The sequence below is a fragment of the Palaemon carinicauda genome, chromosome 15 (genome assembly GCF_036898095.1).
Source record: "Palaemon carinicauda isolate YSFRI2023 chromosome 15, ASM3689809v2, whole genome shotgun sequence".
In the NCBI taxonomy this organism is placed as follows: Eukaryota; Metazoa; Arthropoda; class Malacostraca; order Decapoda; family Palaemonidae; genus Palaemon; species Palaemon carinicauda.
Window position 1 is genome coordinate 37,544,691 of NC_090739.1, and position 27,409 is coordinate 37,572,099.

At 41.3% G+C, this 27,409-nt stretch overlaps 1 protein-coding gene and 1 long non-coding RNA gene across 2 annotated transcripts in view; one reads left to right on the plus strand and one right to left on the minus strand.

Moving 5' to 3' along the window:
• Positions 1–11,632: 11,632 nt before the first annotated feature.
• Positions 11,633–20,474, plus strand: LOC137654560 (uncharacterized). Its single transcript, XR_011046659.1, has 3 exons — positions 11,633–11,726; positions 11,890–11,955; positions 19,066–20,474. It is a non-coding gene; the product is annotated as an uncharacterized lncRNA (long non-coding RNA).
• LOC137654559 (proline-, glutamic acid- and leucine-rich protein 1-like) overlaps positions 11,816–27,409 on the minus strand; it is a 120,721-nt gene continuing 105,127 nt past the window's right edge. The window contains exons 14-15 of the mRNA XM_068388289.1: positions 27,237–27,353; positions 11,816–11,947 (exon numbers count right to left, since the gene is read on the minus strand). Of these exons, the coding sequence (XP_068244390.1) occupies positions 11,879–11,947; positions 27,237–27,353 (186 nt within the window). The 3' untranslated portion in view covers positions 11,816–11,878. The remainder of the gene's footprint in view (positions 11,948–27,236; positions 27,354–27,409) is intronic.

The window sequence follows — 27,409 nt, forward strand, 5'->3', positions numbered from 1 at the left end:
CAACCTGAATCAAGTCCTGGTCACGATTTTTATCTTGGCCTTAGAAAAGAACTGGTTCCTGTCAGCCACTCACTTAGCAGGAGTCCAGAATGTGATAGCGGACTCACTATCCAGGACGAAACCACTGGAGTCAGAATGGTCTCTAGACACGAATTCTTTCCGGTGGATATCCAGGCTGGTTCCCGGTCTCCAGGTGGATCTCTTTGCGACACAACTAAACCACAAACTTCCCTGTTATGTGGCACCGAACCTGGACCGTCAGGCATAGGCTATGGACGCATTAACCCTGGACTGGAACCATTGGAAGAAGATTTACCTATTCCCTCCGGTGAATCTTCTCATGAAAGTCTTATACAAACTGCGCGCCTTCCACGGCGCAGTGGCTTTAGTAGCACCGAATTGGCCAAAAAGCAGTTGGTTTCCTCTCCTCCTCGAGTTGAAACTCCGTCCCTTCCGGATACCATTCCCCAAGCTGACCCAAGTAGTCCAAACTCAGACTGTGTCAGATTCCTCAAGGATAGCCCAAACCCTAACTTTGTGGATTTCATGAAGTTTGCAGCCCACAGGGACGCGAACATTGACCCGGAAAATGTCCTCTTCATAGAATCAGACAAGAGGGACTCTACACTTAGACAATAGGATTCAGCCGTTAAGAAACTAGCAGATTTCCTAAAGCAGTCAGAAGATTCTCAGATGACCTCTAATCTGGCCATCTCTTTCTTCAGGTCCCTATTTGACAAGGGCCTAGCAGCTAGTACTATAACAACGATTAAGTCAGCTCTGAAGATGATCTTCCTTGTGGGTTTCAATATTGACCTGGCGGATTCCTACTTTCCTCTATTCCGAAAGCCTGCGCTAGGCTCAGACCTTCGGTTCGTCCACAAAAGGTCTCATGGTCTCTGAACGATGTACTAAAACTCGCTTCAGACACTAATAACGAATCCTGCTCCTACATCTCTCTTCTTAGGAAGACCTTATTTTTAACGGCCTTGGCCTCAGGTGCTAGAATCTCAGAATTAGCAGCTCTCTCACGTAATCCTGAAAATATAGATTTCCTCCCGTCAGGTGAAGTCCTACTTTCCCCAGACAGAGCCTTCCTAGCTAAAAACGAGGACCCACAAAACAGGTGGTCCCCTTGGAAGATTATCCCTCTTCCCCAAGATACTTCTCTGTGTCCAGTCACTACACTCCGGGCCTTTTTAGCTAGAACTGCCACCCGCTCGTCTGGCCCCTTGTTTGTCAGAGAACAAGGAGGCACTATTTCCATTCAGGGCATCAGACAGCAAATCCTTTACTTTATTAAGCAAGCTAACCCGGAATCATTTCCCCATGCTCATGATATCCGGTCAGTGGCAACCTCCATCAATTACTTTCAAAATATGGATTTTGATGACCTTAAGAAGTATACGGGTTGGAAATCCCCTATGGTATTCAAACGCCACTATTTAAAGAACTTACAGGCCCTTAAATTCTCCACGGTTGCAGCTGGGGGTCTCATCTCCCCTAAATAATCTCTCCGTTCTTCCTTTCATCCATCTCTCTCCTTCTCCCTCCTACCTGCCACTCTCACCACATCGCCGCTCTCCTGGTGGTTCGTTTAGCCCTAGATTACATTGCCATTATTGCGTTACTTTGGTTACTTACCTTTAATTGTGTATAGCCTTACCTTTAAGTTTATGTTGTTACCATTTCTATTTTAGCCATGTAAGGTTTTGGTTTTTGTGATGCTGGGACCTAGGGGTACTCCCCTTGCATCGCCCTTTATGTATTCTATATTATTGTTAATATTTCCAGTATGGCACCTTTTGTAATCTTGTATATATTTTTGACATTCCTTAATATAATAACTTTTGGGACATGTTGTTTACTTACTCCCTTTTATTTAAGGCTTGGAAGGGATTCTCTGGTACATTTTCACCGGGCGTCACAGGTCGACCCAGAAAAGGGATTTTGACGAAGGAAAAATCTATTTCTGGGGAGATACCCGTGACGCCTGGTGAAACCCTTCCCTTGTTTTTACCCCTCCCTCTCCTTTCCAAGTCATCGTGTTCAATACAGAAGGATGTTGTTCAGATGGCGCTCGCGTCGGGCGTCGGTGGTGGGGTTCAGGTAACGTAGCTAGTGCCTCTGTAACGGCCCATCCCTTTTGACGAAGGAATTAGCTAAATGGAAGACAGCCTGTGAATAGTGGTTTTCACACGCCCCTGCTTTATACACGACACCCTCAGGGTGCTCGCGCGAGGGTAGTAACCTCTGCATTCCATGCTTTTAACTTTCTTTGGTATATTTGGAAGTATTTATATCAGAAAAGTGTGAAGAAGGACCCTTTTCACCGGGCATCACAGGTATCTCCCCAGAAATAGATTTTTCCTTCGTCAAAATCCCTTTTTTATGGTTGTTTGTAAGGATTGCGACAGTCTCCCACAATCATTGATTTTAGTCAGGTGGTCAGTTTGTTTCTTGAGAGCGCCCGAAACAAGGGTATTGGAAGAGGTCCTGTCACATAGAGGTTTTTAGACCGGTTTGACAACTCCTAGAGGTCTTCAGCCCCCTGGGTGGATCACTGAATCTCATAAGGAAAGCGGACATAATGAAAGAATTCATTGAAGTTAGCTTCCTTATCAGGTACGAACCCTTAAGTTTGTTTATTAACTCTTAAGTAAAATTCCAACTATATTGGCTGTCTCTAACCCTCCACCAAAGGTGTTAATCAGCTATATATATATAACTACCAGGTAAGTCTCATGTTTAAAAATTTTATTTTCATTATAAAATAAGTTTTTGAACATACTTACCTGGTAGTTATATATAATTAAATTCCCACCCTCCTCCCCTCTAGAGACTAAGAGGCATGGAAGATATGAGGAAACATGGAATAATTCCAAGGTACCTCACTAGGGCGCACAGGTGGTAGACCTGGCTATCCAATCGGCGATTGGCGCGAGTTTTGAAATTTCTGCCGTGACGTCAGAGACGTAAGCTATATATATGTAACTACCAGGTAAGTATGTTCAAAAACTTATTTAATGAGGAAAATAACATTTTACAGATTGATATACTAAAATTACTGTACTGTAATGAACAATCCCTGCATACATAGGTAGTATTAAATTGCATTCTATATTACAGTACGTGCATGCCTTTCATAAAAACATTTAATATCCTTCTACATCTCATAAGACTTATGTTGACTTGAATTTCATTAATTTAGATTAATATGCATTATGGAGAGGCAGCAGCTACTGTATATGCCTGCTGCCATTTTCATCCATTTATTCCCATTTTTGTCAAGTGATCAGACGTAAAGAAGAGTTTCATGGGTGTGTACTTTCGTTGAATTACTGTGGTATTCAAGATTATTTGAAAAGAGTTTTATGTATTTCATAGGATATATGGTATTTTTTTTCCAGAGTTTATAGTTGTCTATATTTGAAAAGAAAATTCAAAAGGGTTTTGTCTTTATTTGCATTTTGTAAAAAAGAAAAAAAAAAAGTTTCATTTAGACTTGGGTAGAACCTGTGCTTGCAATTATGTAAATAACACTAAGAAATTATCTTTCCTGAATGTAGGAATTTTCTTTTTAAATTTGAAATCTAAGAGTTGGTGTGAATACAGCTTCCTAACTGCTAAATTTGTGTAACAGGCCAGTTTGCACTCTATCAACAAATTGATAGTAGTAAAGCTAAACTTTTTTCTTTAAATAATGAAAATTGTAAGTAAATGTCATCACATTTTACCTTTTAAAATACATACAGTAATTTTGGAGTATACCTTATTTGCATTAGAAACCTGTAGTGGGCTTTCAAAATAGTGTACTTTTAAGCCATGCACATGATCACCACCAAGGCAAAGGGGCTGGGACATTACATGCCAGATAGGCCCCTCTTTACATAACACTATTACCATTTGAGCGGTGTGGATGTGACCAATCACTATGTGACCAGTCTTTTTTCGGTTAGTGTAGCGATGAAGATGCCTCCGAGGCCTCTCTTCTCATGTGTATGAGGTATGGTACATACCTAGGGTTGCCTGCAAACGTCCCATTTTTCCAGGACATGTCCTACATTTGATCACTTTGTCCCCTGTTCTGCATTGACCATTCTGGGTCACCCTTCTTTTCCCGATTTTGTTCACATTAAATTTTTAATACCATGTAATGGTTCTAAGTTGAAATATTGTGTGCTGGAATTTTAAGAACAATATTCAGAGATGTTATTTTATTCAAAAGTACAGTACTTGTTTAGCATTTCAGCTCGTAATGCTAACATTGAGCGTGTATTCTTACATGTGAATATCCAGTGGACCGAAGAGCGTATAATATTGGAAGTGACTTCTGTAGAAGCTATTTTACAATGCACATGGCACTTTGATATTCAGTGTAGAGTTTTATATGTAGTAGGTGCTAGAAAACGGGGACCTAATGAAAAAAATATCATGAGTAATGTAATTTTAGTATAGTTTTTGTATTGATTATTCATTTTCCCAATTACTGTATAAAACTTGTCTATTTTTGTATTGGTTATGAGTTTTTCCAATTATTTTCCTCTTATTTTCTATACCCATTAAAATTCTTCCGTTGTTTTTCATTTAGGTGATAATTACAGTATATCAACATTTTATAGTATAAGCTGTGTATGTAGCTATATTTACATATACAGTGAGAAATTTCATGTGTCCCGGTTTTCTAATCTTGTAATCTGGGACCCCTATACGTACCTGAATTGTATCTACTCTGAAAAAAAATCTTTGTATGTTCTTGAGAGATAACACATTGAAAACATTTCCTTCCCTGAGAACTTTTTGGTACTGTACGCAATAGTTATTCCCAGATCTTATCGGGCACCTCACAATCGGGCACCTTGGGACTGTTTGTGCATTGACTTTTGGGCCTCAAAACTTCTGTCATCTGCTCCCTTCTTTTCCAGTGCACAATACAGGTGGAAGAGGAACATACAATCTTTTACCTCCCTGCTACTTGCTAATAGATTTCCCTTCACATGCTACGATCAGAATTCATATGATGGGGAACCAAATTATTGTGAGCACTATCAGGAACCCCAACGATCGGAAATTACTCGTGTTTTGCTATTGTTACTTCGCTTCTCCTCGTGTGAGGGACTCCTGCCGCTTCTCCTCGCGTGGGGACTCCTGCCGCTTCTCCTCGCGTGGGGACTCCTGCCGCTTCTCCTCGCGTGGGGACTCCTGCCGCTTCTCCTCGCGTGGGGACTCCTGCCGCTTCTCCTCGCGTGGGGACTCCTGCCGCTTCTCCTCGCGTGGGGACTCCTGCCGCTTCTCCTCGCGTGGGGACTCCTGCCGCTTCTCCTCGCGTGGGGACTCCTGCCGCTTCTCCTCGCGTGGGGACTCCTGCCGCTTCTCCTCGCGTGGGGACTCCTGCCGCTTCTCCTCGCGTGGGGACTCCTGTCGCTTCTCCTCGCATGAAGAACACACTGTAAGTCTTCCAGACAGCTTGCTGAGGCTTTACAGCCAACTCTTCTGGTGGAAAGTTGATTAGGACCCAGGGACAAATCTTCTCTCCCTTCCTTGACCTTGTTCTGGATGAAGATGGCAACTACCATACAGACTGCCATCAGACAGAAAACTTTCCAATTAACCTGAAGGATACTTTCATAAAGACATCCATCTTTCGGTCTTCCAGGAAGTACCTCTTCTTCGAGTTTAGTTACCAGTTGAAACTTTGAACTCTGCTGCTCCCGAGCATTCACACTCCATACTTTTGGTGCCTACTTGAAAGAGATTCCTCCCTTGGGTCTTCTCGACAAGGAGGCAATGCTCTAGATTAGAGACAGTCTTCTTTTCTTTGACTGTGATCTGAGAATCTTGTTAAATCTGTAAGCATAGTCTCAGGCAAGAAGAGAGAGAGGGCCAGAGTGTGCTGTTTACAAATGGAACAATCATATCGCTAAACATCTGGAGGTAACACGACTGCTTTCTATATGACCAGGAACTTCCAGCTCATAAGAGGCAACTCTTCAGTGTTCTTTTGCTTTTGAAGAACTCTTGCTACTCGGACTACTGCACCCTAGTTTGCTCCATGGGCGATTGAAGCATCTATGGTCGGGAAAATGGGAAAAAAGACAATTAGGTCAGTTTGCTAAATAAAGAGATCCCCTCCAAGGGAGTTGAGACTTCCCACCAGGGATTCTACGGTTCACAGATGTATTTAAGGAAGAGGGTTGCTATACAACTGAGGCTTTGTAATACCTCTGAGTGGTTTATAGAAGTATACCCCTACGTATCAACCTACTGGAAGTCAAATGTTTTTAGCTTTGCCAGCTTATAAACAGTTTGATAGGATACATAACATTGAAGAACCACTCCTTGGTAGTAACTTAAAGACAAATGTGAAGGGATACTGTTTCAGACTTTTGCAATTGAGCTAGCAGGTTTGCACCAGGCCAGCTGATGTGATACAGTTATCAGCAAGAGACATTCCAAACAAAGGGAATGTTCTTGCAGACACACTGTCACCAGAGGCATGCTGTAAGATCATACGGGCACCACATTCGTGGTGACGGAAAACCTAATTGCTCTTTGGAGAATCTCCATCGAAGGCCCTTTTACATCTCGGTTAATCCAGAATTTCCAGTATACTACTCTCCAGTTCCAGAACATCTTCCAGTAAACAGCTTTCCAGTTCTAGCAGCATTCAGAACTCCTTCAGCCATACCAGGTACTTTTGGATACCTTTACTTTTCTGCCTGTCAACCTAGTTGACCTATTCTCAACAACCTGTTGATGACATAGATCTTTGGATGCCTAAGCGTATCCCAAGTCCCACACTTTGAATATTTAGATTTTGCTAATATTCCTCTTCGAGGTACCAGTAGAGCTACCCACCTTATGCTGTTGCATCATGGAAAAATTACTTCTCTGGCTTGGGCCTCTTGGCAATAGTTTTTGGTTCTCATCTCCTTCCTCCCTAGAGGGAGCTCTCTCTCGCTCTTGGTTGGAAGGCTGTCACTTGGCTTTTAACTAGTTTTGACTGAAAAGCTCCGACCCTTCCCCATTAAGGGATCAGCCTAGCCTTGAGAATAACTCCAAAGTCTTACTTCTCCTGAAACATAGGGGCCCTTTGGCATTATCACTGTTTTCAAAAGTCCCTAAGGAGAACTTGTGAGCCTAGAATAGGCATTGGTTAATACTTTTCACCAAGTAGCTCACGAGCCTTGGCCTCAGCATGGAGAATAGGCATACTGCTTGACATTCTCTGTTGGAGAAATGTCTTTCCTTTGATCCAGTTATTCAAGATGCAGATATTAGCTATATACAACCACGAAGTAAAAGTCCTCCTCCATCTCCATCTCTTCTTTACAAGCATGATTAAGGATGACTTTGCCTCTCTATCCAGTGAATACATAACATTGCTACAGAGAAAACAATGGTCCCCTTACTGATTATCAGAGGGACTTCTGCCCTCTACTATTGGAGTTTACCCGCAGGTCCCAGGATAACCTTATCCTTGGTCCTGCGGTAGCTACTAAAGTTGTTGCGAACCTAGCTACATCACGGAACTACTCGCTACAGGGAGTGGTTAAATCCCATTTCTCTACAATTACCAGGGCTTAAGAGTTTTGGACTTAGCCTCTGAATCAAGCTGTGAGCAGTTCATAAGAGAAGCTACATGCAGGTTTGGTGACTGCTTGGATCTAGTATACACGGACTCCCCTCGCATTTTAACAAGTAAGGTTGATAACCCTATTGGGACATTTGATCATGCTTTAATTTTTAGTGGTGAATTGAGCAGCCTGTCCATAACGTGTGTTACTCGTGTAAGGTTTATCAAATCTCAAGCAGACAGGAATTTTATTTTGAGTGGGCTTTTGAACTTTAATTGATCACAATTGTATAATAGTGGAGAGTCTATTGGTCTTTTGAATGAGAATCTGGTCAACATAATTGATAGGCATACCCCTTCTCATGTGCTTCAGTACCCCAGTGAAAGATATATCCTGGTTCAATGATGATTGTAGACCTGCAAATTTGGAAAAGCATGAGGCCTATCATCTTTGGAAGAGTAACAAATTGGATTTGACTTGGAATAACTATATTCAGCTAAGGGCTTTTGCTCAGAGTCTATGCTTCATCTGAAAAGGAATACAATTTGGCCATAAAAGAAACCTTTTTTGAAACAACCCAGGAAGACGAGTGGTGGGCAACCTTTTAAATCTGCACTTTTTGGTGTAGAAGTAATGGTTTTCCCCCTTTACTTAAACCAGAGGGTCTGTCACTCACTGTCCAAAGGAAAAGGCAACCCTTTGGGCTGCTGTGTTTGACAATGAGCAGAGTAATGAGAAACTTTTATCATATTCAGTCCTGCTTTCCCAAGGCTAATGTAACTAGTTCAGCTTTTGTTTCATCAAATTAAAGAAAGCTTTTGATGGAGGTGTAGACCCAAATGCTATATTTCCTTAGTTCCTAAGAAATCTGCAGTCTTTATTTTTTAAAACTAAGTTATTTTCAAGAAGAGGTTCTTTAAGCACTTGAAAAATTGGTAATGTTACTCCATTATGTAAATGCATTGGCTGTAGCCAAAGTCCAGCTGATTACCACCCAATTTCCATAACTCCCATGTTATCTAAAGTTTTTTAATGTCTTTTAGTAAAATTTCTAAATAGGTTGGCTGGAGGTAATTATGTTCCTTAGTTTGCAATTTGGCTTTGTAAAGGCCTTGGAGCATGTGATGCACTTCTTACATTCCTCTTATGCTGTACAGAAATCCCTTGATTTTGGTCAGGAAGTTTGCAAGATTGGCCTTGATTTTAATGCTGCCTTTAATCATGAGGCCCTTGCTTTCAAGCTCAAGAGTTGGGAGTGGGTGGGCCTTCTCTTATCATTATTGAATTTTTAAGTAGTAGATTGCATAGAGTTGTTGATGGGCACCATAGGGAGTATAGGAATGTGATATCCAGTTTTCTTTAGGGTAGTTCTTGGCCCATTACTTTTCATACTATGTATGCATGACATGTGGTTTGTCCTAGATAAGTTTGTTGCATATTCAGATGCTGCTACACTTTGGATAAATTCCATCTCCTGAATTTAGACCTGGGGTTGCTGATTCCTTTAACAGAGGTAAAGCTAAAATTAGTGCATAATGCAAATTATGGGGAATAAGTTGAACCTTAACAAAACAGAGTATGATTGTAAGTCGGTCGAAGATAGTGGCTCAACATCTGGATCTCTTCATTGATAATGTTCCTTCAACTCTGTAAAACTTAGAAAATTTTAGGTGTGATTCTTGATAGCAAATTTAGTTTTTCTTTGTTAATTGCACTAAAAATAGGCTTATTGGGAGTGTTAAGATTTTTGGTGATTAATCTATTTTGATGTTTTAATTCTTTCACTCTGCCTTGTTTGGAGTATCATTGTCCTATCTGGTCGTCAGCTGCTAAATCTAATCTTGATTTGTTGGATAGGAATATAGTCTTAAATTTCTTATTCATGATCTAGATGTTAACCTCTGCCACTGTCGTTTAGTTACTTCGTTATGCATATCACAAGAAGTTTCTTAATTTTAATCATCCTTTGCATTCTGTTCTTCCCGGACAGTTCCATTCTGTTCGTAATACTAGACATGCAGTCAATTCTAATAGGTATGCCTTCATCATAAAGCTAGATACTACTCAGTATTCTAGAAGTTTTATTCCAGCTGTGACCAAGTTGTGGAATGATCTTCCTAAGCTGGTAGTACTGTAGTTTAATCTGTGGCACTTCAGAAGATTAAATTTGCAGCAAATGTTTTTATGTTGAAGAGGCTGCTGGCATAATTCATTTTTTATAGTTTATATATGAAAGATCTATTTAATGTTTACTGTTTTTTGTATTTTTTAAGTGTTCATTTATTTTCCCAACTCATTGGGGGTTACAGTATTTTGTGGTTTTCAATGATACTCTTGAGGTTGTACAGTAGGCCTTTAATCTTCCACTAGTGCTTTCATAATACTGTGATCCCTTTATAATTAACAAAAAAAAATAAAAAAATATAACTACTGTATAGCTACAGTAATGCACTGTAGTATAGTACTTTCTATTGAGCTTGGTCAACACATTGTCCTATATTAGACCTCAAAATGGCAGCAAGTTGGCAAGGAATAATCTAGTATAACCTATACCTCACCGCTGTTTTGATGTCTACGGAGGTGTGGAGTCTGACCGTAAGCAAACTGTGATTTGGTGAGGGCAGTGATGAGTGTCAAAGGGTGGGGACAACAATAGTTTGCAGATTTATGAAGGTTGTATATACTAGGCTCCCAAGGAGTAGTACCAAAGTTACTAGAACGAAAGCTTCTTTTTTCAAACTTAGGGTGATCACAAATGGACAGATACACACAAGAAGAAACTGGCTCTGCTTCAAGCTTTATATCACTCCGAACAATGGGACTGGGCATGTTCTAGAAGGAAATCTCTGGCGCATAAGGTAAAGGTATATTATCTGAGGAAGCAACAAAACCTTACTAAATAAAAGGAACAAAGTAAATTCTAATAATGTCAACTGAAGAGACCATTTAGAATGGAACCACTTTGGCCAGTTAGTGAGACCATTTAGAATAGAACCACTTTGGCCAGTTAGTGAGACCATTTAGAATGGAACCACTTTGACCAGTTAGCAAGACCATTTAGAATGAAACCACTTTGGCCAGTTAGCGAGACCATTTAGAATGGATACCACTTTGACCAGCTAGTAACACAAGAAAACCAAAGCCATTAATGATGTGGAATTTGAAGTACTGTAATCATATTAGTGCTCTAACAAAAGGACCCAAGCCATCAAGAGACTGAATCCTTTGACTTTTAAGAGCATTGATGTTAAGGAGTTTGAGAACATTGATGTTAAGGAGTTGGTCAACCTAACTAGATATGACTGTGCTCTAAATAACCTCATTTTAGTCAACAGCATGTTGACACTAATGGCAAGTATCCTTGAGCCTAAGAAGGATTAAGAGCACCTTTAGTAAAAACTAAAGGTGCTCTTAATCCTTCTTATAAAGTTTCACATAATAGGATAAAGCAATAAGGGCATTGCACAGATGACTGGGTTCAGTTGACTAAGACGAACCTTGTATAAATAGGTACAAAATAGATGTATGCATCAAATTCAAGACGAATCTTTTATCAACCAGTAGTTCGTACATCATTACTGTAATGTTTATGATCATGACCTAGACATTATTTTTGTATCCTAATCCTTCCCATTTAAGATAAACCATGTATGAGTGACCAATTACCTTAATGTTTGAAAACAAATCTTTTAAAGGCAAAATCTAGATGAAAAGTCAAATCAAATTATAGTGGTCATGACTTGCTAGTTCCTGGAGAACTTAAGACTGATTTTAGCTTTTCTTTGTGAAATGTATGAGTTTAAATCCTTTTAGATTTAAGTGTATATCAGCCTTCCATAGTTGAAACACCTTACTTGGTTTTGTCAATATTCATATTACAGTTATAATGATAGCCAAATTCGTTATGATTTGACAATTGACAAAACTTAATTGGGCAGTATCTAATAGTACTGTATTTGATAAGGTATAATGGTAGTGGTAACATAAACAGATTTGTACACTGCGAAATAACATTGTTCACTTAACTGACCAAAATAAAAAAAATAATCCTGAATATTTTCTGGTAGTTTTCAGGCACTTATTCACAAGAAATGGTAGTATTTTAGGTGGGGGAGAATTTTGGATGCCATCTTTATTAGCTTTGCCAAGGTAATAAACCAAAACTGATTACTGTATAACAAACAAGTCATGACTTATTAATTCTGAGGAAGTTAACTTGCTGCTATAAAATATACTAATTAAAACATTTAAATTTATTTACAAATGTTTAAATCCATTCAGAAGTTAATTACAGCATACTATTACTCATCAGGATCTGCATCAACAAAACAGCTCAACATCTCTTCTAGGCTAGGACCACAATTGGAATCCTGAAAAAGTGAGTAATTTAATTTATAACGTTTTTTTCAACATCATTATAACTATAAAAAATCTATATCTATTCATAACTTATACAGTTGCTATTCTAAAACCAATCTAAAGAAATTTGAAATTTATAATATAGATATTGAGGAGAAATCCATAGATTAATTTTACTTTTACTTGTCTACAAAACCAAGTGAAAGTAGACAGGCAAATTGGTCTTAATAAGTCATCCTTCCAGACTAAAGACAAATTTCGCAAATCAGGGAGTATACAGTAGTTTCCTTATCAAACCGTCAAGACTTTATTTTTTGTAATGGGCTGTACACATACCAATTAAAAAAATTGGCAGGAGGTACTAGAACAAACAAAATTTGCTTGGTTTTACTAGTAAAAACTCTCAATTCGTAAATCTGACATGCAAAACTTAGTTGTGATGTTTATTTAGAGGATTATTCAAGAGCATGTTAACATTCAATGTTCCTATATCATTCAAACGGTGGTTTTTGTAAGTCTGGGGTCTTGCTATTTGGAGAGCTGGAAAGGGATTTCATAATTTTTGGGTACAAGATATTCAATAACAAATTAGAATCTCTTCTTTATTCATATAAGAAATGATATGTAAGTTGTGCAATCCCGAGGTTTACAAGGGGGGTTATTTTTAATATCCCCCACAAGAAACTAAGGCAAAGAATTTTTTTCAGTACTTTAATATGGCATGTCTGTGCATAATAAATGAGGCATTTTTGAGAATATTTTTAGTTCTTTAATATGGCAGAAGACATACTTTTCATGCCTGCACAGGATAAATGAGGCCTTTTTGAGAATATTTTACTGAACATAAGTTTGAAAATTAGCAAAATCTTAGCCTAAACATTTCTTATGGAGGATATTGAAAAAATACAGTAATTCCCAATGCTAATCTCAGAATTCTGCAACTTGAAAGTCTCCTTTACATTAAGGATGGAAAAGTAGATTCTAATTAGCTTTTACTGTATTATCTTGTCCCCAGCTCTCTTGACTATACAGTGCTCAACTCATTCCAGAGGGCAATATTTAGAGATTTGGTCTAGAATTAATTTTCTCCTTAAGAATTACAGTAATATACAGTAAATTAATTTTCATTTAATATCACAAATTTTAAGTAATTTGTATTTTTCCTAACAGTACTTACCTCGAACTACTTTCTTAGGAGTATCTGAGACCTCCTCCCTATCCGACCAAGAATTTTGCGTAGTTCCCCCTATCTCCGTTTCCCTTGTTGGGTCGCCCCGTGGTGGATGGATACTCGCCCTGGGTCAGCACACGAGAGAGTGCTGCTAGGTCTGACTCGCCAGTAAAGCATCTGATCGCGGCGTAGATATCATCTCGCCGCTCTCTCACATCCCGTCCGACCCGCCTTTGTGTTACCACATGTTTCCTTTGTGCTTCCCCATCCCTTTGTGCCTTACCATTCACATCCTTTCCCTGTGTTACTTGTGTTGTTTGGTGTTTTATTGTTTTCTTTATGGAATCCCAGTGTCGCTGTCCCGGGCCTAAGGCCGGTAAGTCTTGCGGAGCATGGCTCTCTAAGCCCAATGTAGATCTGCACATGTTCGGAGTGTGCGTCCTGGCCTGTACTACAGTGGGCCTTGCACGCAATGAAAAGGCGGCGGCGTCGAAGTAGTCGCCAAAGAAGCCAGGCGTCTCCTCGCCCTTGATGTCGCTTTCAGCTCCGTCGGAGAGAGGTTCTCCTTCCCCTTCCACTACCCAGAGTAGGGGACGAGGTAAGTCCGTTGCGGGGAAACTGCCCATTGCCGTTCCCCATGAGTCTAATGTCGATGATATTGATTGTATTGTATCTACGCAGACATGTGGGGAGTCAGCTAGTGTGGCGGAAGTGTGCTGTAGAAGAGGTTCTGGTGCCCGCAGGACCCGTCTCGAGTGAAGACCCAGTGTGGGGGAGGTCAGGAACGGCTCCTTCCCTTCCATCGTGGCAGTGCTTTACAGGTTGAGCGGTTTCCAGGGGTGTGCTTGACAAAGAAAGGCAGCCCACAGGCTCTTCAGACCCAGACTCCATTGTGTGGACGGCACCTAGGACGCCCTTCAGGTCACCTATGCGGCAGGAGGAAGAGTTTTCGGGCTGGTTCGCCTCTCGGAAGGCTATACGCACGCCCCCGGCGCCTTCAGCAGCGCTCCCGTCTGACTTCATGCAACCCGTCACACCGGTAGCACAATTACAAGCCCCCAGGTTGTTGGCACAAGACTCGGACGACTCAGCTAGCTCCTATTCTTCTTCTTCCTCCTCGGAGTATTCTTCGTCTTACACTTCATCTTCGTCGGAGGACTTCAACGACCGAGAGATAAGAAGGAAGTTGAGCTCGTATGCAGGCCCTTCGAGGGAGATGGCCAATGTTTCGAGGAGGAAGAGCAAGAAGAGGAATTCCTCCAAGAGGAAGAGCTCTTGCCGCTCCACTGCCTGCCTCAGTGGCCGCTGGAGCCGTCCCCGCGCCTTTGCCCCGTGTCTCTTCGGCTCCGTCTGCCCGTCGGATGCAGCCATTGGCACACGTAAACTTTACCTTGCCTTTGCCTGGCAAGTCACCGGCTCCATCCATCCAGTGGAGGCAGCCGCTGGCTCGACCCAGCAGCCTGGCATCCATACCCGTTGCCACGCCAGCCCCATCCAAGCACCGGAGGCAGCCGCTGGCATATCAGGGTACTTACACCCCACGGATTTCCCCGGGAGGGGTAGACCCAGGACAGCTACCTCCGTCCCAGCGGCTCCATCCGTGATGGAGGCAGCCGCTCCATCGGACCAGCCAGAAGTGAGGGATTCAGCTGCCCCGACGGATCCATCCGTGCTCGAGGATGCAGCCGACACGGAGGATCAAGTGGTAGAGGGCTTGTTAGACACGGGCGAGTGTTCCCCCGGCGAAGTGTCCTCCTATAGAAAAGTCCTGGCTCTGGCCATCACCACAGATTAGACGAACCTAAACCGTGGCCAGAGCAGGCTTGGCGAGGATGGTGGATAACCCCGCCCAGCAGAACCCATCCTTGGCCCTACCGCTAGCGCCGGGCGTGGCACTAGGCATGGAGCACGTCGATAAATACGTTGTGGGACATAAGAACTCCCTAAGAGCCCAAGGGTCCTTGAGCTCCTATTGGGACTGAGCACCCAGAAGAAATTCTGTTTCAGACGGACGTCTTGCATGTCCCCGCTCGTTGGAAGAGGTCTTTGCAACGTTAAACCAGGGCAGCGCAGATGACAGAACCCTCACTGCAACAGTGGTTTTCTCTCAAGCGGTGGCCGCCATGATGGAGGACACCTCGCAAGACATAGTCAATGTGACCTCCTGGCTGGACTAGTGGGCATGCACCCTGGCAGGGTTCCAGCTATCTCACGACCTGTCAGTACCAGAGAATCAGGCCCTTCTACAAGAACTCATTCGTTCGGGAGGGAAGGCGATTAAGTCCCTTACCTTCCAGTCCCTGACCCAGACAGCAAACTGGGTGTTAAGGAGGAGGGACCCGGTCCTTAACAGGATCTCCCGTAGACTTCCCGAACGGGAAACAAAGTTTCTGAGGAATGCGCCAGTGTGGGGTGAGACCGTGTTCCCCCTGCAGGCAGTAGAGGAAACTATGGAGAGAGTGGGCAAAATTAAGGACTCAGTGGAGCACAGGCAGTCAGTGGCAAGACGTCCTCGCCATAGGAGACCATCAGCGGACATGGCCTACCCACCTACGGCACCAGCTAGACAGGAGGCCCCCTCCACTTCCTGGCAGTAATCCCTTCGGCCCTCACGCAGGAGCGGTGCTCCGGCCCAGTCCTCCTTTAGACAAAAATACGCCGGCTCAAGGAGTGCTGGCAGCCTTGAGGGAAGGGGATTTCATGATGTCCCTGGATCTCAAGGACGCCTATTTTCAGATCCCCGTGCATCCCTCCAGCAGGAAGTTCCTCAGAGCGAAGTGGGGATCCCAGTCTCTGCAGTTCAGGACTCTCTGCTTTGGACTGTCAACGGCTCCTCTGGTGTTCACAAGGGTGTTCACCCTAGTATCAGCCTGGGCCCACAAGCAGGGCATCAGGCTGATCCGTACCTAGACGACTGGTTGCTGCTTTCACCCTCAGAGACAGTCTTAAAGGAGCAAGAAGCGAAGCTATTGCAGTTCTGCTGGGAACTGGGGATTACCATCAACTTGGAAAAGTCTCAGTTAGTCCCCACCACCAGGATGACGTACCTAGGGATGGTCCTAGACTCCCAATTAGGAAAGGCATTCCCCTCTCAAGAGAGGCTGAGCAACCTGGATCAAGTTATTCGACCATTCCTGATAGGTGCGCTAATGAGAGCCAAGGACTGGCAGAGGCTCGTCGGCCACCTGGTCTCGTTGGAGAAGTTGGTTCCTCAGGGGAGGCTCAAGCTGAGGCCAGTCCAATGGAAACTGAAGGACCGCTGGTCACCGGGAGTCCCTCCTCAGGAACTAGTCAAGATGTCTCCGGACTCCAGGAACATGGTCATTTGGTGGTCCGACAGGGCAAACACCCTAAAGGGGGTACCATTCGCGTCCGTTCCTCCAGAGGTGTTGCTCTTAACAGACGCCTCAAAGGAGGGGTGGGGGAGCCCATCTGCTCATGGAGACAGCAGAGGGGAAGTGGTCCCCGGAGGAGAAGACCCTTCACATAAAGATGCTCGAGCTACTAGCAGTCCAAAAGGCCCTCGCAAGGTTCGCCCATCGTCTCCGGGGAAACACGGTACCACTCATGTGCGATAACGCCACCGTGGTGGCATACATAAAGAAGCAAGGAGGATTGAGATGAAGGGAGTTGTGCAACCTCACGTCTCAAATACTGGAATGGGCCGAAAAGGAACACATCAGCCTCGCAGCCAGGTTCATTCCGGGAAAAGGAAAGTTCTAGCCGACGGCCTCAGCAGGACAGGACAGGTAGTGGGGTCAGAATGGTCCCTACACCCACAGTTAGCCCAGAAGGTCCTCCAGAGGTGGGGCTCACCGGTGATAGACCTTTTTGCCACGAGGCTCAACGCACAGCTCCCGGTGTTCTGTTCCCCTGTGCCAGACCCAGCAGCAGCGTTCGAGGACATCTTCCAACACTCGTGGGACAGATTCGACATATATACCTTTCCTCCCTTCGGGATTCTCAGGCAGGTTCTCAACAGGATCAGGCAGTCAAGAGATACAAGGTTGACTTTGGTAGCGCCTGGTGGCCGGAGATGGAGTGGTTCGCGGACCTACAAGACCCGGCTATCCTTCCTCCGTGGCCTCTGCCGATAAGAGAAGATCTGCTACACCAGCCCCACTTCCAAAAGTTTCACGAGAACACCCAGTGCCTTCAGCTACACGCGTGGAGGTTATCAGGCGTCTACTAAGGAAGGAAGGATACTCAAAGAAGACAGCCTCGAGGATGACCAGTTATCTTAGGAAATCCTCGGTCATGGTTTACCAGGCCAAGTGGGCCATATTTGTGAAGTGGTGTGCGGCTCAGAACCTGAGGCCCCTGGGTGCATCGGTCCACAGGATTGCAGACTTCCTGGTCTACCTATGGGACTACCTAGGAGTTTCCATTCCAGCCATCAAAGGGGTCCGAGCAGCACTGGGACAAGTATTTCTACTCAGAGGCATTGACCTGGGGGCCTCTCGTCAGATTTCCATGCTCATCAGGAGTTTCGAGCAATCTTGTTCCCCCCGCGCCTCTCGGGTCCCGCAGTGGGACTTGGCTAAGGTTCTCAAGGTTTTGTCTAGGCCACCCTTCGAACTTCTCAAAGTTATCCTGGATAAAGACCTGACCCTCAAGGCAGTGTTTCTTACTAGCTCTGGCCTCAGCCAAGAGGGTGAGTGAACTCTATGACTTGTCGTTCAAGGACTCACACTCGAAAGGGTGGAAGGACCTGGCCTTTAAGTTTCTGCCTGATTTTGTGGCCAAAACACATCGTAGACCCAAGGTTTTAAGGGTTCTCGATCACGGCGATCCCTCACTCAGACAACCCAGAAGACTTGTTCCTGTGCCCAGTGAGAACAATCAAGAAGTACCTTAACAGGACAGCCAAACTTTGGCCGGGCATCAAAAGTCGGGCTTCAGTGATCCGGTTTTAAGTCGCCCATATTTGCGGGTAATGGGTGACGCTAGGCATTGGAGGCGACGGTGGGAGGAGCTAACTACCCCCACTGACCAGTGTACGCCCACCTAAAGAGAGGCAGCCCCTCTCTAATAGAGGACTGATCCCCGCTGAAGCCTCTTCTCGTGTTGAGCCACATGGGATAGGAGGACTGACATCCTCCAATAAGAGGTGGATAACCCGGCTTGCTCATACCAAAAAAACCCACCCCTCTGTTGACGACCTGGAAAATACAAACATGGACCTCGGTACAGACAGCTCCAACTCAGGTTCTAATATTGTTACATTAGAACCTTATTCACAAATGTGAATAATAAAACACTAGAGAAGAAGAGAGAGAGTGTGAAAAATGATGACAGTACTTAAAAGATATAGAAAAGTAGAAGTATTACCTGGTCACTATGAAAATTTTTCTATCTTAGAATTTGAAAACGGAAGAAATGAGCGTGTAAATGTTATTAAAGCTAATAGGAAATAGTTACTTTATGTGGAGGGCAGCCAAAAATTCTACCCCAGGGGGAAATGAAAGTCTCTTGATAGAGACACTATCCCCATTACAACATTGAATGGTCATAGTGTAAAATGCTTTTCGCACCCTACTTTCAAATCAATCTGCTCTTTGGCTGTAAATGTTGTTGAAGCAGCATCTAAAATTGGAGAGTGATTGTGACTTGGGTAAGTTATACAAGACAGCTCAACTTCACCTTACAGGTTTGTGACTATGCAACAGCTAACAGTTCAGTCACTGCTAACGACTACAGTTACAGGGCAAGACTGATTATTATTACAGCATGTAGAGATTTACCCTAGTGTACCTTCAATATCTTGGTTTGTAAAATAATGCTATCTTAATTATCTACTTAACTTGTGCAGTTATAAAGAGAGCAGAGGTATTTAAGAAAGTATTTTTATGTTCATATTATAATTGTATTACAGTATGTGTTGTATTTTCATGTTCACGTTGTACAGTTGTCAACTTAAGGCAGATGTTTAACAAATGCTTTTCGTACCCTATATAGGTGGAAACTTTATCTGAGTGAACAGCAGCACAACTACAGTACAACCAACAAATGAATGTCGTCAGATGTCCAATGGACGACAATATCACATAATTTAGATGCTGCAATAGAAGTAACTCCAGATCTACTAAACAGAAGAACACAGTGCTCCATAAGTAGTCGCATGCCGGTTTAAGTCAAGTGGCCCACATTTTCATCAGTGGCATCGGATGTGTAATGGACTTTCCTCCGAACTCAATGAAAGAAAGTATGTACTGTACCAGTGATGAAAGTCACTGGTCAGGTAAAGGTTATGCAGCAGCTAGAATGCTGTGAAAATAGCTTGTGAACAGATTAACCTGATGAACAGTCTCATACCTTGAAGACAACAGAAGAATTATTGCTTACAGCAATGAGTAAACTTATAATGGGGGGAGAAATACATTGAAGTCTTACTTCCCCTTGCATAACTTGGCACAAGATAATGATGAACTGAGATACATGCCTTTGGAGTTTTTTTTATCAAAAGGTCAAGCTTACTAAGTTTGTGCCACAGTACAAACCAAAGTATCCTCCATGATGCAGTAGCCAGAGATTGTGATAAGGAATTACACTTGCATACTCCAATGTGTTGCTGCAATAGAAGAATTAAAAGTAAATCAGTGCCACCCATCCACAAGATAGCTGTGTAATTCACACATCCTCCTACTGAGGTGGAAACATGACTGAGTCCAGCATACAATTGAACCTGTCTTATCACGCATCAGGCTTGATCACTTTGGTGCCACACTGGGATTCAATATAGCAACTGTAGATGCAGCAGGAAGGAAGTCCTTCGAAACCATTAGTTACATCCCCCACACCACTTTAGCAGACATGAGGCATTAATGGAGCAGTGCCCCACTACATTATGGATGATTAACAGGTTCTCCCTTTGTTGTAGAGCCATTATCATAATAACGAACAACTTTCATATATAGTAGGGAATGCATGTCATTGACTTTATCGCACAGTCTCTTCCCTTAACAGTTCTGCCATGCTCCTGCCTATACTATCAGGTCACCATCTTCATCAGCAATACCAATGCTATGACACTGGTTGATAGAATATATACAGAAGCTGCACATTAAACCTGCGAAAACCAACTACTCAGGATGAAGGGATCCCCAAGATACTGATTGTTGATCCACACATAAACCCTGTTTTCGCCACAAAGTTGAGCAACCCCGAGACTCTGGTGTCGTCCAACTATACCTGTTGGCGAATGTTAGTTGGTGCCATCATATGTTGTATGTGCTAAAAAGAGAGACAGTGGATTTTCAAGCCCTAAACCTCCATATAAAAAGGGAAGACCAAGCTCATTCTATACCTGCATAAAGTAATGTAGTCTTACACACTTGTAATGGATAGTAGTCACACTGCACGTCAATGACCAGCACTACACAATGTTTATCATGCCTTCCACATGGTACTGATGCTATCACACCAGAAGCTTAGATTGTGTTTGCCAATGGATAAACTTATTCTACAGTAAAAAATTGTGGACTTCACATCGTCATCTACATACGTAATACATGCACTAAGCTCACAGAAGACATAGTTTGTCACCATTGAGAATAATTTCTACAGATATGCATAATGGTTTGACATGTTGCCATGCCACTAAACTTAATCCACAGAGATTCTTACACCAGGCAGTTTCACTAAATGCTGCATACCTACAGGCCATGCACAAATGTAAAGCTTGTTTTGGTACAGTTAATCAGGTCAAATAACTATGCATTTAGCATGGCAGAGAGCATGTTGCCTTTTCGTGAACTGCTCGACATACAGTAGGGTCCCGAATTATGCGAGAATTTGGTCGATGAAAGGCCTCGTGTAATTGGAAATTCGTATATTTCGAAACACATCATGGCGGCAAACAGCAACCTACCCGTCAATTTTTTTTCACTCCATTTCTAGCTTTCTAGCTATATATATACTGTATATACACTGTGTGTGTATGTATGTGTGTATGTATGTATGTATGTATGTATATATATATATATATATATATATATATATATAATATATAAAACATATATATATATATATATATATATATATATATATATATATATATATATATATATATATACTGTAGCTTTTATCTTAACAATACTGTAAGAAATCCTTATAGAATTTTTTTATAAAATACTGTACAAAATTTCTTTTATGGATAAATAAAACAATAAAAAGTTGTTAAAGTTTTGATAATTTTCTATGACTGTAGTATTTACTACTGTACTATGCATAGCTTACTGTTTTCAGTATTTTCCGAATGATGTAGAATTATTTCCTATAGATACAAAAAACAAAAAAGGGTTTTCAAGGTTTGATACAGTACGTATCTAGCAATAGTTAAAAATTACAGTATAGTACTGTATATCCATGATGACACTCCCACACGTAAACACGGCCACTAGGCGCAAGTGTGCAATAGGCTGCTGTACGATAATCACGCTTTTTTTGCCCTGAGCGGTCATTTCACTAATGATAATTTTTCAAAGTTAATATAATTTCTTTATGCTTATAATTCGTAATTATAGTTAAAAGTAGGGATATTAATTAAATGGTTGAGTAAAAAAAACAATTAATACTACTATTATTTAATTTCAAATGGCTACATAATACTGAATATTCTAATGGGTTCTTTTTATCTTCAATCGTAAATCTTACGCCTGGATAAGCAACAAAAGGAAAGGGATTCTCTCTCTCTCTCTCTCTCTCTCTCTCTCTCTCTCTCTCTCTCTCTCTCTCTTCATATCGTTTCCTGTATAGTTTTCAAATATGTTCGTCATACATTTGTACATTATTTATCCACTTTATCTCTCTCTCTCTCTCTCTCTCTCTCTCTCTCTCTCTCTCTCTCTCTCTCTCTCTCTCTCTCTCTCTCTCTCTCTCTCTCTCGGCGTTTCCTTTCCCTTTATAGTTTTGTGAAATTTCGTTGTCCAGTCATTCGGTAATGAGAAGTCATTTTCGCTTTCGACATCGAAAGAAAATTTTGTTTCTTCAATATACTCATCACTGGAGGATTCAGAACTAGTGCTCTCATTATCAAACAGGTTATCATTATCAAATTCCACAACAAGAATATCATTTATTTCATCTAAAGAAATAACCTTCCTCTTTAGACCTTTCATTACAAAAGGAACAACAAATAACCACTTATGCATGAACGCCCGAGCGCACTGATAGGAAACCAGTTCAAACCAGAGTTTTGTAACATCAAGCTACCTTCAGAAAAATAGTTGCCAGACATCATATAAGTTTCTATTCACAGTCCCCATATGCTGAGAGTGTTGCCAAGTGGTGATCCTATACTTACTATACGAGTAAAGTAACATCACGAGACTGACGGCTTGTAAAAGGCAATTAAAGTCATGAACGGAATATACAGTTGAAGGCGGTACCGAGTAGATCGTGGTGAACGGTTTATCACGTGGGTGACGCTTAACAGGTTATAAAAACATTTTATATAGTTCGGTATTTTCTCTATCCATCCTCTCCCAGAAAACCTTCAAATGTGAATTATCGGAATGTGTGCAGATCTTGGCAGTGCGATAACTAGTTAGCGACTGAGAATAAAAAAAATAAAAAGCCCGATTGATGAATGACGATGCTGATGAAGAGGATATCGAATACCGATTTTTCCCTAATTGATTTTTTCTACGTTCTGTCTAATCCAATGTACAGTACATTCTTATGTAAAGGGCGAACCCCAACATTTCTTGATGCTGCTACACTTTAATTATAGATATTTTACCACCTATTTATAATCTTTATTTATAATAACATCTTTAGTAAAAGCTCTTCAATATCACTTTCAGGAGTAAATGCGTTTATGATCGACGATGAAACGTAAAAAAAAAAACGTTTTCCTTTTAAGAAGGCGTTTTTTTAGGAAAAAAAAAACAACACGAAACAAAATTGCTCATATTTCATATATTTTGATTTTCTAAGGATAAATAAAACATTAATTATAACATTATTATTACATAGTACCTGGTAAGATATCTTTTGCCGCAAAAGTTAACCTATAGACAGATGTTAAAATTGGTTAGCGAGTTCGTTATGATCGGCGATGGAACGTACTAAACAAAGTAATGGGTTTGGTTGTGGTGACATGTTTGGCAGTAGCATGATATAAAATAGTCTTTATTTTGATGGTTTTTAATTTAAAGTTTAATGAATAAGGATTTTTCACCATAATCACAACGTAAGTATAAAAATTAATTAGTACAAATATGGAATATTGTACATATAGGTGTTGGACAGTTAGGCTAGGCCTAGCGACAAGTTCACACAACAGATGGGCAAACCTTAACATTTTTCATCCAAAACTAGTCTTAAAATGTTTGAACAGAAATCTTTCTCTCACATTCTCCCCCCCCCCTTCTCAGACATCGGGGAACCATCACCCCCCCCCCCAATACAATTAAGAAAACAATAGATTTCCTACGCTTCGCGGTGCTTGACTCGCGGATTTAGAATGCTCCTCGCAAATACAGGAAAATTAATTTTTAAAAACTATCGATCGCGTAATTGAGGAATCGCGTAATTAGAACACGTGTAATTCGGGACCCTACTGTACTCTTTCGATAGGATAAAGAGGTGGATGCACTATTCAAGAAATTGAAGGCTGCCATTCCAGCCAACATACAAAGAGTGTGAGGATTTCTTTTAAAACAAACCCACTTGTCTGGCAATGAACTATTTCAATAAAGGGATTGGATTCTGTCTCTTCCTGAAACACTTGCTGCAAAAGAGAAACAAAACATAAAACCCTCTTCAACTGCTGTTTCACTTGCCCTGCAGAACCCAGTCATGCTTATGAACCAAATAAAGGGAGAGAAACCCTAGCTGTACTAACGCTCTGGACAAGGCTAGCGGTTTTTCTGCTGGGCTTTGAAACACTTTCCAGTCTTCGTAATTTCAATGAAAAATGTGTTCCGCATCGTCTATAATTTTGGTGTAATTAACCAACTAGCAGATTCTGTGTCATGAGTGCCAGACAAATTATGACCTATAATAATCATCCATCGCAAACATCTTGCCATGGATTAGGCTGCCATTTCTGGTTGGAATTGGAATGACTAACACCAGCCATAAGTAAGATTAATGCTGGCCTCGCCAAACTGCAGTCGTACCCTTAACAATGTAACTGTCCCATGTAAAAAGGTATGGAAAGCAACCTAGGAATGAAAAGCTTTACAATTGACTGAACAAGGTTTTCTGCTAAAAACTACCTTCTTCTTTGTCTGCATCTTTTCCCACTTTTATGTGTGGTCGATGTTGACAAAGAAGGTAGTTTTTAGCAGAACACCTTGTTCAGTCAATTGTAAAGCTTTTCATTCCTAGGTTGCTTTCCGTACCTTTTTACATGGGACAGTTACATTGTTAAGGGTACGACTGCAGTTTGGCGGAGGCCAGCATTAATCTTACTTATGGCTGGTGTTAGTCATTCCAATTCCAACCAGAAATGGCAGCCTAATCCATGGCAAGATGTTTGCGATGGATGATTATTATCGGTCATAATTTGTCTGGCACTCATGACACAGAATCTGCTTGTTGGTTATTTAACCAAAATTATAGACGATGTGGAACACTTATTTTTCTTTGAAATTACAAAGACTGGAAAGTGTTTCAAAGCCCAGCAGAAAAACCGCTAGCCTTATCCAGTGTACAGCTAGAGTTTCTCCCTTTATTGGTTCATAAGCATGACTGGGTTCTGCAGGGCAAGTGAAGCAGCAGTTGAAGAGGGTTTTTTGTTTTTGTTTTTTTTCTATTTTTCTTTTGCAACAAGTGTTTCAGGAAGAGACAGAATCCAATCCCTTTTTTGAACCAGTTCATTGCCAGACAAATGGGTTTTTTAAAAAAAATCCTCACTCTTTAGATGTTGGCTGAAATGGCAGCCTTCGATTCCTTGAATAGTGCATCCACTTCTTTATCCAATCGAAAGAGGATGTTAAGTAGTTCACGAAAAGGCAACATGCTCTCTGCTAAATGCATAGTTGATTGATTAAATGTACCAAAGCAGGTATTAAATTTGTGCATGGCCTGTAGCTATGCAGCGTTTAGTGAAACTGCCTGGTGTAAACATTTCTCTGGATTAAGTTTAGTGGCATGGCAACATGTCAAACCATTATGCATATCTGAAGAAATTATTCTCTCAATGGTGACAAACTATGTCTTCTGTGAGTTTAGTGCATGTATTACGTATGTAGATGACGATGTGAAGTCCACAATTTTTTACTGTAGTATAAGTTTATCCATTGGCAAACACAATCTAGTCTTCCGGTGTGATAGCATCAGTACCATGTGGAAGGCATGATAAACGGTGTGTAGTGCTGGTCATTGACGTGCAGTGTGACTACTATCCATTACAAGTGAGTAGGACTACATTACTTTATTCAGGCATAAAATGAACTGTGACGGGTCTCCCCTTTTTATATGGAGGTTTAGGGCTTGGAAATCCACTGTGTCTTTTTAGCACATACAATCATATGATGGCACCAACTAACATTCGCCAACAGGTATAGTTAGATGCAAAGCCTCGAGGCTGCTCAGCTTTGTGCGAAAACAGGCTTTACGTGTGAATCAACCATCAGTATCTTAGGGGAACCCTTCATCATCCTGAGTAGTTGGTTTTAGCAAGTTTTTAATGTGCAGCTTCTATCAACCAGTGTCATAGTTTGGCATTGGTATTGGTGACTTTGATAGCTTAGGTAGGAGCATGGAAGAGAACTGTTTGGGGAAGAGACTGTGTGATGTAAATGACACGCATTCCCTACTATCTGAAAGGGAGAGCCTGTTGGTCCGACCAATGAAGAGCTTGTAGAACAACATATAAGGAGGATGTAATGTGTACCTTATTTAACTCGTGTTCTATAGTAGACTATTATTTACCTTGCTTGTGCTGGTAATATGAGAAGGCATAGGCACTGAAGGTTCTATTTATTTTCTCCACATTATTATTGTATAATATTTTCTTTGTCATAAAACCAGGAGCCTTTCCATATGCTTCAGTTGTCAATATTGTCATTATGAAATAAAGTGATGTTTGACAAATTGCTTTTAGTCTCATTTACAAATTACAACAAATTCAACATCCTTTAAAGATTCCAGAACAAACAGTTCCTAGGAAAAGTTAACAAACTGTAGGTGTATAGTCCTCAGATAAAATAAAGATACAAAATTTGAAGGATAGAACAATTTCGCAAAAGCTTTATAACCAAGACAAAATACAAAACGCTGCCCAGGAGGCAACAAAAGAAAAACCCTTTCAATTCAATCAGATAGGTTTCTTCCTCTTTGGTCCCTCTATTGGTCAAAAGATATTTTCTCCAACACTGTGAAATCTGAATCGACCCTGTGCTTGCTACTCGGAATAGGAAGCAAACAATTTTTCTGTCACAAACAAAATGTTCCTGTGATCACTTGAGTTCTCTCTATATACAGAAAGAAGCCCGTTTTGAAATGATACTGAACAGGATAAAGAATGATGGGTTGGTCACACACGTGCACTCGGCACTTTCATTGTGACTGGCTATCTATATATTTCTTTTAAATACCAAGTGTCTTTAATTGGAAATTCAAAAGTACATAATTTGAAAGGGTTGAACAAATTTGCCTGATGACCTTACTCTAGAGTCCTCCGATTTTTGGTCAACCTACAATTTACACACACCTGACCCTCCAAGTAGTTGACTTATATTTTAATTTTACAAGAAGGAATGATGGATATACAAGTGCACTAATTAAATGCTGAACACATGCATTGTATATGACCCATGTCAACAATTGCCATAAGAATAAATGGCTTATTGCTATAAAGACAAAGGCAAACTATTTCTTCCACAGAATGATTAAAATTCTAGTAGTAAATTGGAGAAGTAAAACTAATAAAACTTAAAATATTGAAGCCTCTCAATTTTGTAAGAATCTTATGTATAGAGCCTAACTTAGCCACTTTTTGTTCATATCAAGCAGCCATTCAATCCCTGAAAAAGTAATTAACAATAGGGGTTTGTCACTTGTCAGAGCCATTGTCTCCCGAAATACAACTACAATTATATCATATGAAACTATAAAAAAAGCAATTATCTTATGATGAAACAATACATAATTTTTGTTTAGACTACTGTACTTACATTGCTATTTTTCTTGTTCTTTTTACTGCTGATGGGGGACTTTTCCAAAGCTTTTCTCTTAGCATTTCCGGTCTTTTCTATATCAGTCTCTCCATTTTTGGTCTTACTTTTGCTCGCCTAAAAAAACGGAAATTACTAAGTTTTCATAGATTGTTATTTCACAGTAATAAAGA